The following is a 12,176-nucleotide window of genomic DNA, read 5'->3' as shown; positions in this document are numbered from 1 at the left end:
GCTGGTATGTTAACGTAACATGTTAAGAGTCAGTCAAATAACTATAACATATAGAACATGCTATACGTTTACCAAACAATCTGTCACTCCTAATTGCTAAATCCGATGAAATCTTATACGTCTAGTCTCTCACGTGAATGAGCTAAATAATATTATCCGGTTGTAGCTGAGATAGGCGCCAGCGCCCCCCGCGACCCCGAAAGGGAATAAGCGGTAGAAAATGGATGGATATTTTTCGGTAATGTGTTAATAATTACCCACATAAGTCGCTCCTGAGTATAAGTCGCACCCCCGGCCAAACTATGAAAAAAAACTGCGACTTATAGTCCAAAAAAAACGGTACATATAAAAAAATGTAATGTGATATATATCGTTATCGCAGGAGGCTGCAGTGTATATATATCATGATGTATATTTTAGGCTGTATCGGCCATCTGTAAGTAGAACACAGTTTTATTGCATGTGAAAGCGAAGTACCGTATTTCCTTGAATTGCCGCAGGGCATAGAATTACTGCCGGGTCAAACTCGCTTCCCAAAATAATTAGCCCATGCTTAGTATTACCGCCTGGTCAAACTCGTGACGTCACGAGTGACACTTCCCCTGTCATCATTTTCAAAATAGAGGAGGCTGATTTCAATACCGGTAATTTGAAATCGCATAAAGGGAAGAAGATTAAGAGCTATTCATTAGGATTTAAGGTCCAAGCTTACATCACACTCAAATTTTTACTGCATACCTTTGGTAAGTGCCGGAGTGAGAAGAGGTTTTAAAATAATTAGCGCATGCTTACTTTTACCACATGCCTTTGGTAAGCGCAGGAGTGAGAAGAGGTTTTAAATGAATTAGCGCCCCGGCTGCAATTCAAGGAAATACGGTAACCTATTATGGTAAAAGTCATTCAAATAACTATAACATATAGAACATGCGATACGTTTACCAAACAATCTGTCACTCTTAATTGCTAAATCCAATGAAATCTTATACGTCAAGTCTCTTAAGTGAATGAGCTAAATATTTGTATTTGATGTTTTACGGTAATGTGTTAATAATTTAACACATAAGTCACTCCTGAGTATAAGTCGCACCCCCAGCCAAACTATGAAAAAAAAACTGCGATTCATAGTCCGAAATAACCGGTACATATAAAAAATGTAATGTGATATATATCGTTATCGCAGGAGGCTGCAGTGTATATATATATCATGATGTAGATTTTAGGCTGTATCGGCCATCTGTAAGTAGAACATAGTTTTATTGCATGTGAAAGCGAAGTACCGTATTTCCTTGAATTGCCACAGGGCATAGAATTACTGCCGGGTCAGACTCGCTTCCCAAAATAATTAGCCCATGCTTAGTATTACCGCCTGGTCAAACTCGTGACATCACGAGTGACATTTCCCCTGTCATCATTTTCAAAATAGAGGAGGCTGATTTCAATACCGGTAATTTGAAATCGCATAAAGGGAAGAATATTAAGAGCTATTCATTAGGATTTAAGGTCCAAGCTTACATCACACTCAAATTTTTACTGCATACCTTTGGTAAGTGCCGGAGTGAGAAGAGGTTTTAAAATAATTAGCGCATGCTTACTTTTACCGCATGCCTTTGGTAAGCGCAGGAGTGAGAACAGGTTTTAAATTAATTAGCGCCCCGGCGGCAATTCAAGGAAATACGGTAACCTATTATGGTAAAAGTCATTCAAATATCTATAACATATAGAACATGCTATACGTTTACCAAACAATCTGTCACTCCTAATTGCTAAATCCGATGAAATCTTATACGTCAAGTCTCTTACGTGAATGAGCTAAATATTTTTATTTGATGTTTTACGGTAATGTGTTAATAATTTTACACATAAGTCGCTCCTGAGTATAAGTCGCACCCCCAGCCAAACAATGAAAAAAAACTGCGACTTATAGTCCGAAATAACCGGTACATATAAAAAATTTAATGTGATATATATCGTTATCGCAGGAGGCTGCAGTGTATATATATCATGTAGATTTTAGGCTGTATAGGCCATCTGTAAGTAGAACACAGTTTTATTGCATGTGAAAGCGAAGTACCGTATTTCCTTGAATTGCCACAGGGCATAGAATTACTGCCGGGTCAGACTCGCTTCCCAAAATAATTAGCGCTTGCTTAGTATTACCGCCTGGTCAAACTCGTGATGTCACGAGTGACATTTCCCCTGTCATCATTTTCAAAATGAAGGAAGTTGATTTCAATATCGGTAATTTGAAATCGCATAAAGGGAAGAAGATTTAGAGCTATTCAGTAAGATTTAAGGTCCAAGCTTACATCACATTTAAATGTTTACTGCATACCTTTGGTAAGTGCCGGAGTGAGAAGAGGTTTTAAAATAATTAGCGCATGCTTACTTTTACCGCATGCCTTTGGTGAGCGCAGGAGTGAGAAGAGGTTTTAAATTAATTAGCACCCCGACGGTAATTCCCATTGAAAATGTACCCATTTCCTGTCCACTATGTCACACACATTGCTAAAAGTTTCACAATCTTCAACATCACTTTGATATTTTTCAGAGTGAGGTGGTGTGCAATTGGGATTGTGTTTTTTTCTGCGCTTTTGAAAAGCAGCAGCAACAGGAATGCATTCAAGTTAAACTAAAAGCAGAGTTGTTGTAAGACCATCACAAGTCATCCACAGTGCTGTTGTAACTGCACCCTCACCAGAACATGTAGAGCCATACAACTTGTGATTCTTCTCATAAAAATATCCACAAACGGTTTGGAATTTGCTCCAGTGACGTAACCCCATTCAGCAGATAAAGACTCATAATGCTTTCTTGTGTTTTTGTGTGTGTCGGCATGATCTAATTTATTTTCTTCTCTTCAGTTGAATTTTCATGTGATCATCATTTTTTTCTGTTCTTCATTTGAGGAGGAAGCCGCGTCAGGTGGACCTTTTTGTTGTGCTATTTATGCGTGTGAGGGCGTCAGTCACCACTTCACTCTGTCCAGCTAACCCTTGACCTTTCCCAACTTAAATGTTAATTATTTTTCTTGCTCTTTTCTGTTTGACCCCGCTTCTTTCTCCTCCCCCTCACCTCTTTCTCCACCATAGGATGGGGGCACCAGGGGTCGCCGTAGTGCAATGGAGGCCGACCTGAAAATGAAGAAATAAACTTGACCCTCGGGAGGCAGAACGTTGGGAGCAGAGAAGGTGGAAGTGAGGTGTAGTGTTTGAGTAGAGAGTTCAGTGTGCGGGCCTAGCGTGGTAGCATCTGTGCTAGTGCAATTGTTGTTTGCTATAGATGAGCGTTGCGTGTGCGGATATGATGTGTTATGTTAGAGCTGCATCTTCTTTCGTTTGCAGTTAGGACCTCGGATCGTATTCAGGCATCTCTTTGATGGTGCGTTCACTGACATGTGAAAGTGTTCAATTTTAAATGGCATTTCATTTTCCCACCAACCAATGCAAACATGTTTCTGTATGTCCGCTATTTAGTTTTTTAATATATTTTATTTAGAGGTGTTTTTTACAAGTTGCTAATCATGACAAATCGCTGCACTTTTTATCTCTCCGTGTCAGTGATTTATCACCGTTTCCATGACTTGACTAGGAGAACGTCTGAAAACGAATCCAACCTTTCAAGCTAGCATCACGTGCTTGATAGTGCACTTTGCGGGGGGAAAGTGGAAAATAAGGCGAGTCAGTTGTTGCTGAAGTAGTATCGATGTGTCCCCCACCTATCACTTTTAGGGTGACTCCAGTGTGTGGCGTGATAGCATCAGACAGCTTGTGTAATGTGTTCTAGATGAAAGTCAGAAAACACCTTTTTTTTTTTTTTTTTACTCGTGTAATTGGCCATCAAGAGTTTGCATAGCTGATTTATGTATCATAGTGTATGTTTTGTTGTACATTTGTTAAATAAAAGATTTGTTCTAATCTGTGGTCATTCCCTCTTTCTTGTTTTTCCCTATCAAAAAAATACTTTTAGATGAATTTATCATACATAATTCAGAAAGTATTTATAAACTAATTTGTATTTGTTAAGAAAATATATGTATCGGGTATTGTTTTATTTTTTTGTGCACAGATTTTACTTGTAATTATGTTTGTTTACAATTTAAATAAGGTGTCCCCAAACTTTTGGATATGGGGGACGCATTGGATTAAAAAAATTTGGACAGGGGCCCTGCTATATACAGGACCGTCTCAGAAAATTAGAATATTGTGATAAAGTCCTTTTATTTTCTGTAATGCAACTAAAAACATGAAAATGCCATACATTCTGGATTCATTACACATCAACTGAAATATTGCAAGCCTTTTATTATTTTAATATTGCTGATCATGGCATACAGCTTAAGAAAACTTTAAAATACTATCTAAAAAAATTAGAATATTTCCTCAGACCAGGTAAAAAAAAAAGATTTATAACAGTAAAACAAAATCAAACATTTGAAAATGTCAATTAATGCACTCAGTACTTGGTTGGGAATCCTTTTGCACGGATTACTGCATCAATACGGTGTGGCATGGAGGCAATCGGCCTGTGACTCTGCTGAGGTGTTATGGATGCCCAGGATGCTTCAATAGCGGCCTTTAGCTCATTTGCATTATTGGGCCTGGTGTCTTTCAGCTTCTTCACAATAACCCACACATTCTCTATGAGGTTCAGGTCAGGGGAGTTGGCAGGCCAATGGAGGACAGTAATGCCATGGTCAGTACACCAGTTACTGGTGGTTTTGGCACTGTGGACAGGTGCCAGATCATGCTGGAAAATGAAATCATCTATATATATATATATATATATATATATGTATGGCCCTTCGTTTAAAAAAACAACCCTATTTTTTAGTGGCAAAAACTTAACCTGCAAACTTTTCCTTCAAACAATATTCAAAGTAGGATGTATAATGTGAAGTAATTGGAGCCTTTTAGTCAATTAGTCATAACAATACTGATATGCATTCATTTTTCTTTTTTAGCAGTACGCATCAAGGGTTGGAATTGGGGTTTAAATCGCCAAAATTATTCTCGAGCACAGCCTCCGCTGCTGTTCATTGCTCCCTTCACCTCCCAGGGGGTGAACCTGGGGATGGGTCAAGTGCAGATCATTTCACTACACCTAGTGTGTGTGTCGCATCGCCGGGACCTTAAATTGAACTTAGTTAAAAAAGAAAATAAAATCTAGATAAAACTTTCAGGGGTTCAAAAGGGCCCTACTCACAAAAGTATTAAGTACATTATTTTTTTTATTATTTTCAATGCTTCAATCTAGATCAAATTCAGATCCATCCATCAATTATATGGGTATGTAAATATAAGATTCCATGGTTTTATGCTCCTGTCATTCAAAACTTGTTTTTTTTTTAATGGCAAACAAAATATGCATTATTTTCATTAGAAAAAGATAAGTAATTGGAGCTTCAAATATTTTAATTGATAACATTAATTTTATATTTTAAAAAAAAATGCCTGCATGGCAGTGTTTTGTAATTAATCAGCATTGCAACTTATGTTCAATGTATTTTACCTGTATGGATGGATGTATGCTCTTTTTTTTTTTGTAATTGTAATTTTAGAACGGGCCGCATATGGCCCCCAGGCCGCATTTTGGGCACCTGCTTTAATGCTTCAGGAAATGTTTGAAACAAATCATATTTAGTAAAAAAGGGTTTTATTGACCAGCACGTCTAAGGAATGAGACCTGCCCCTTCCAGACATGATGCCTCCACTTGTTACATAATGAAGTGTACAATTTGTTCTGCATAATTACAAGTCTTTTCTTTCAGCAGACTCCAGGAAGAATAACAGCTTCTGTTGAAGCCAACAAGGATCCAAGTAAATAAACACATTTTAAGACATTTGTGCAAAATAGTGCTCAAGTTTGCTACAATGAAACATTTTCCAAAGTCCCAGGGGGAAGAAGAAAAAAAAGAGTGCAACAGGCTTTAGTTAAACTGGTGGATGACAGGACTGGCCGAAGAGTAGAGCTTCCTCTTCACCAACTTGTACTCTGGTCTCAGCTTCATCACTTTATTGCCGTCAAAGATGTTCTTGAGTGGCGGCCAGCCGTGCGCCTGGTCCGCCTTCAGCACCAAGGAAAGTTCAAATGTGGACGTGACGTCGGGGTCGGGGCGGATGTTCCCTAAAGACTTGACGCCGTCTTTGGTCTCCACGTAGACCCTGATGGAGGCACCCCGCAGCCCACACGGCTCGTCTGTGGCGGCGCTCAGCACATCCCGGCCGACCCTGGCGGTCATCTGGCGAGGAAGCAGCAGCGCCTGGCAGTGAAGGACGGACGCCTTGGCCTCGGTCAGGCAGCGCTCGATGTGGCGAGTCACATCCTGTTGAAGGAGCTTCTCCTGCTCCACACCTGCATCCATGTTGGGGTCTGTGGGGAGGGGGGCAAGGGCCACAAGGTCAGCATTAACTTTAGTTTACGTGAAATTATAATGTAGGCATCAATACTGAACTAACGATGTTACTTAGGATCATTAGTAACACAGTGGTAAGTTGATATCATTGCAATTGTGTCTGACTGAAACGAGATTGATGGGAACTACTTTTTCTGCCGCCTAGGTAACTGAATCACAAGCTTGAAAATGACTGGCAATTCTAAAGAGTCAGTGTTGCAAAACAGTAAGTATACGTATCTTTCAATAGTAGGCTATTCGGCACACTACTAATTATTTGCCACTTGCCAGGATTTAACATTTTATAGAAATGTCCCTATAGTTATAGGGACATTTCTAGTTATAACTTTAACTTATAGCTATAATTATAAGTTAAAGTTAAAGTACCAATGATTGTGTGTCTCACACACACACACACACACACACACTAGATATGGCGAAATTATTTTCTGCATTTCACCAATCACCCTTGATCACCCCCTGGGAGGTGAGGGGAGCAGTGAGCAGCAGCAGTGCCGCACCCGGGAATCATTTATGGTGATTTAACCCCCAATTCCAACCCTTAATGCTGAGTGCCAAGCAGGGAGGTAATGGGTCCCAATTATATAGTCTTTGGTATGACTCAGCCGGGATTCGAACTCATGACTCTCTCAGGGCGGACACTCTACCCACCAGGCCACTGAGTGGATAAGAACTATTTACTTAATTTTGGTCATTGACTACAATTCATTTGAGCATCCATCCATTTCCTACCACTTGTCCCTTTTGGGGTAGCTGGAGCCTATCTTAGCTGCATTCGGGCAGAAGGTGGTGTACACCCTAGACAAGTTGCCACCTCATCGCAGGGCCAACACAGATAGACAACATTCACACACTAGGGCCAATTTAGTGTTAAACGATTATAGTTTCCATTATGGTTTAACAATGTTAAAATTGAGAAAATAACTGTAGGTCGTGAGTTCAAACCAAAGACTGTGCATTCAACATCAAGGGTTGGAATTGGGGGTAAAATCACCAAAACGATTCCCCGAGTGCGGCCACCGCTGCTGCTCACTGCTCCCCTCACCTCCCAGGGGCTGGAACAAGGGGATGGGTCAAATGCAGAGGGTAATTATACCACACAGGCTCACAGTTAAAGTGGTACTTTAACTGTGACTTCAATCAAGATACACACACAGGGACGGCGTGGCGCAGTGGGAGAGTGGCCGTGTGCAACCCAAGGGTCACTGGTTCAAATCCCACCTAGAACCAACCTCGTCACGTCCGTTGTGTCCTGAGCAAGACACTTCACCCTGCTTCCTGATGGGTGCTGGTTAGCGCCTTGCATGGCAGCTCCCTCCATCAGTGTGTGAATGTGTGTGTGAATGGGTAAATGTGGAAGTAGTGTCAAAGCGCTTTGAGTACCTTGAAGGTAGAAAAGCGCTATACAAGTATAACCCATTTATCATTTATTTATTATTTATCAAATAGTTTAAAGATGCTGCAACATCTGAGGATGCTTAATTTAAGAATTGCCATGCTAATTTTTAGAATAATCCAGTAAAAAAATATGTATATGCAAGTATAGTTAATGTCACCTGTTAGTATTTTTTTCTCTCTACTAAAATCCATCCATCCATTTTATACCGCTTGTCCCTTTTGGGGTCGCAGGAGCCACCTCTAGTCTTTTTAATCTTTTATGATAAAATATCGGGTCGTTATCGCCGATACCAGTCTGGATTTGACTCGGTGTCAGATCGGGAAAAAGAATCAGTGGTATTGCACCTCGCTAGTATGTCTTATTTCGTTTATTGGTGTATATTTCTTCTAATCGCCACAAACTGGGTAAAGCCGTGAAACTGCCGAGTCAGCAGACCCAAGCGCGCATCCACTCAGCAAATCATCAGCTGATCCAATAACCGCATCACTTCATCAGCAAACCTTCCGCATGAAGTAGTTCCTCCACCCACTGGGAGTCAGGTGCTAGCGGAAGGCATGGTGAAAACATTTCATACTTACGGGGCGAAATGTCCTCGCAACTTTCGACGCTTCCTCGTCTCACGAAGCTCCGCTCTTGACGCCCGACGAAGTACTTTCCTATCATGTCGACGAGGCTTTTTTCCTCCCCTTGTCCGAAAAGCAGAGCCATGGTATAGGCCATCCCGGGTCGTGTGTGGAGACCTCCCGTGTGTCCTCCCAGCGGTTACCGGCTAAGCTGTCCATGTATCGGATGAGTTCTCAATGGAGTCCTCAAGGAAGAGAGCGGCGAGTTTTTATAGCGGCAGGCATCGGTTGCATCAGCTGAGCTCCCACGGGTGGGCGGGGCTCAGCTGTCGAAAGTTCCCGAAGTGTCTCACGCAACATGTAAGGGACATTACACCTGCAGCAGGTAGGAGCTGACGGTCGCCACTTGTCGCCCCGCCACAACAACAAGCACAATTTAATATATATTTGCTTTCTACATTCATTACTGATACACAAATGCTAATAAAAAATGAATACAATTAATTACATAATACCTAAACGCCAACAACAAAACTAATAAAACCTTACATTTGGTTCATAGCTAAACGACCCACATTATCTTGCTAGATGGTTGTGATTTGTTCGTCTCAGTCTAATCTTAATATAATGTAATATACTATGAATAATATTCATTTGAATTCTATCTTAATTTGAACAACAAAAGATGCCATTGTAAACACTGTAGTAAAATGTTGATTTTGGTGCATAGCTTGACTACTGAGGTTAGAAAGCTAGCTGTATGTTCTTTTAATGTAATTTAGATAAAATATGATTTACAGTAATATATATATATATATATATATATGTATATATATATATATATATACATTATCAATTTATTATCATTATACCTTAATGTCAACAACAAAAGGTACCATTGTAAACACTATAGAGTAAAATATGGATTTGGTTCATAAACTATCCAACGTTTTTTATATATATGGGACGGCGTGGCGCAGTGGGAGAGTGGCCGTGCGCAACCCGAGGGTCCCTGGTTCAAATCCCACCTAGTACCAACCTCGTCACGTCCGTTGTGTCCTGAGCAAGACACTTCACCCTTGCTCCTGATGGGTGCTGGTTGGCGCCTTGCATGGCATCTCCCTCCATCAGTGTGTGAATGTGTGTGTGAATGGGTAAATGTGGAAGTAGTGTCAAAGCGCTTTGAGTACCTTGAAGATAGAAAAGCGCTATACAGGTACAACCCATTTATCATTTATTTATTTATTATATATATATATATATATATATATATATATATATATATATATATATATATATATATATATATATCCAACCATCCATTTTTCTACCGCTTATTCCCTTTGGGGTCGCGGGGGGCGCTGGTGCCTATCTGAGGTACAATCGGGAGGAAGGCGGTATACACCCTGGACAAGTCACCATCTCATGCCTGAGTGCGAATGTTGTCTGTCTATCTGTGTTGGCCTTGCGATGAGGTGGCGATTTGTCCAGGGTGTACGCCGCCTTCTGCCTGAATGCAGCTGAGTTTTGATCCAGCATCCCCTCGACCCCGAGCGGGACAGGCGGTAAAAAATGGATGGATGGATGTATATATATATATATATATATATATATATATATATATATATATAGTATTATTGTATGTACATATATATACATACATACACACTACATACATATATATATATATAATTATACTTTAATGTTAACAATAAAGGATACCATTGTAAACACTTTAGTAAAATGTTATATTTGGTTCATAATTTAATTACTCAAGTCAGCTAGCTAGATAGTTTTGGTATGTTTATTCTAATTTAATTTAAATAAAATGGTACCCAGTATGATCATTTTCCTGAATGAATGTGTTAATTTACTTGATGTTAATATTGTTCATTTTTAAACAATGTTTGTATAATATAAGAAGGTCAGTGTTATCATTTAGTATGCTCTTCTAATTGTAATTTAATGATGAATTATATATACTATACAGTATATTGACCTACATTGGATGAGTTTATTTAGTTGTTCTAAAACTTTTTTCACCAAGTAACTACTTAGAAATCAGTTAGGCTCTCCAAGTACCACCGTAACAACCATAATTAAAATACAGTATCGTGTAGTCGCCCAGAAAACTGTAACACTGTGTTTTACTGTGGCAAATCAAAACTGTTACATTACAATATTTAATTTAGTGATCCACTAGATCAAGAGTTTGAGAATCACCGGTTGAATTCATTTTAATGTGCACAATGTAACAAAGTAGCCCAACCCCTTGAATGCTAAATACCGTCTTTGTACTTTCTTATCCCTGCGCAAGGCTGTGAGCATGTGAGCCCAGCAGGTCAAGACATGTGACATGAGCCCTGGCTTACTCACAGGTGAGCAACACCTGTCTGACACTCCCGAGTAACAAACACTTGTCTAGTTTCTTGTTAAAGTGTCTTGCTAAGGTGCTAAGGTGTGTTTGTTGTTTCCCTAAACTATTCCTTGCTATTTTAAAGGCCTACTGAAACCACCTACTACTGACCACGCAGTCTGACAGTTTATATATCAATGATGAAATATTAACATTGCAACACATGCCAATACGGCCGGTTTAGTTTACTAAATTGCAATTTTAAATTTCCCGCGGAGTTTCTTTTTGAAAAACGTTGCGGAACGATGACGCGTGCGCGTGACGTCATGGACTGTCAGGAAATATTAGCCCAGCACCAGTTACGGCTAAAAGTCGTCTCTTTTCATCGCATAGTTACACAGTAATTTGGACATCTGTGTTGCTGAATATTTTGCAATTTGTTCAATTAATAATGGAGACTATAAATAACAATGCTGTTGGTGGAAAGCGGTGTATTGCAGCTGTCTTTAGCACCGAGACACAGCCGGTGTTTCTTTGTTTTTAACACAGAGCGGTTAAGCGAACATGTTTCTCTATGTCAACCAGCATGTTTTTGGATGGGAAAATTGTGATATATATCTTTCCGGAGACATCATTGGATTATTCGTCCTCCTACAGTACCTGTTTAAAAGGCAGCTGTGAGCTTGGCTCCTCGGCTTCTCTCTGAGACATTTCGTGTTCACCGCAGCCATCCGACCTCGAGGTATGTCTTTACAATCTCACTAAAACACTATTAAAACAATAAGCAGATAAGAGATCTTCCAGAATTATCCTAGTAAATATGTCTAATTACATCTGAAACACTCACACTGCCGCGGCCCGGAGGCGTCGTTTTTTATTTTATTTAAAAAAAAAAAAAATTCTTGTCCTTTGCTATCAATATCATCATCCACAAATCTTTCATCCACGCTCAAATTAATGAGGAAATTGTTGTTTTCTCGGTCCGAACAGCTCTTGCTGCTGGAGGCTCCCGTTAAAAACAATGTGAGGACGTGAGCAGCCCTAACCCTTTGTGACGTCATCGTCTGCGACTTCCGGTAAAGGCGAGGCTTTTTTATCAGCTCCAAAAGTTGCAAACTTTATCGTCGATGTTCTCTACTAAATCCTTTCAGCAAAAATATGGTAATATCACGAAATGATCATGTATGACACATAGAATGGACCTGTTATCCCCGTTTGAATAAGAAAATCTCATTTCAGTAGGCCTTTAAATTGTCTTAAAAGCACCTTAGGTAATTTCCATTTTTTTGTAACAATTGTTGAATACGTGTTGAGTCATAAAATATACCTGCTGAGTCACTGTCTTTAAACACATTACCCTTGTGGCATTATCAATATTGTTAGCAATAGTGTTACCAAGCGTCTGACTGGTGTTGCTGGGGAAATTACTAGAGTAACAACAGAATA

The 12,176-nt window shown here is 39.7% G+C and overlaps 2 protein-coding genes across 3 annotated transcripts in view; one reads left to right on the top strand and one right to left on the bottom strand.

The window, feature by feature from the left end:
- brd8b (bromodomain containing 8b) overlaps positions 1-3,914 on the top strand; it is a 35,779-nt gene extending 31,865 nt beyond the window's left edge. For both annotated transcript variants that reach the window (XM_061901676.1, XM_061901675.1), the window contains one exon: positions 3,090-3,914. In XM_061901676.1, coding sequence (XP_061757660.1) covers positions 3,090-3,149 — 60 coding nt within the window. In that variant the 3' untranslated portion in view covers positions 3,150-3,914. The remainder of the gene's footprint in view (positions 1-3,089) is intronic.
- Positions 3,915-5,635: 1,721 nt separating this feature from the next.
- On the bottom strand, positions 5,636-8,636 carry si:ch211-39i2.2 (DNA damage-inducible transcript 4-like protein-like). The gene is made up of 2 exons (XM_061901674.1): positions 8,390-8,636; positions 5,636-6,369 (listed from the first exon to the last, which is right to left on the bottom strand). Exons 1-2 carry the CDS (start codon positions 8,529-8,531, stop codon positions 5,927-5,929), a joined length of 585 nt encoding a protein of 194 aa, XP_061757658.1. The 5' UTR covers positions 8,532-8,636; the 3' UTR covers positions 5,636-5,926.
- Positions 8,637-12,176: the final 3,540 nt, after the last annotated feature.

This window comes from Nerophis ophidion, linkage group LG05, assembly GCF_033978795.1.
Source record: "Nerophis ophidion isolate RoL-2023_Sa linkage group LG05, RoL_Noph_v1.0, whole genome shotgun sequence".
In the NCBI taxonomy this organism is placed as follows: domain Eukaryota; kingdom Metazoa; phylum Chordata; class Actinopteri; order Syngnathiformes; family Syngnathidae; genus Nerophis; species Nerophis ophidion.
Note: the sequence above shows the minus strand (reverse complement) of the source record. Positions and strands in the feature narration are given on the sequence as shown.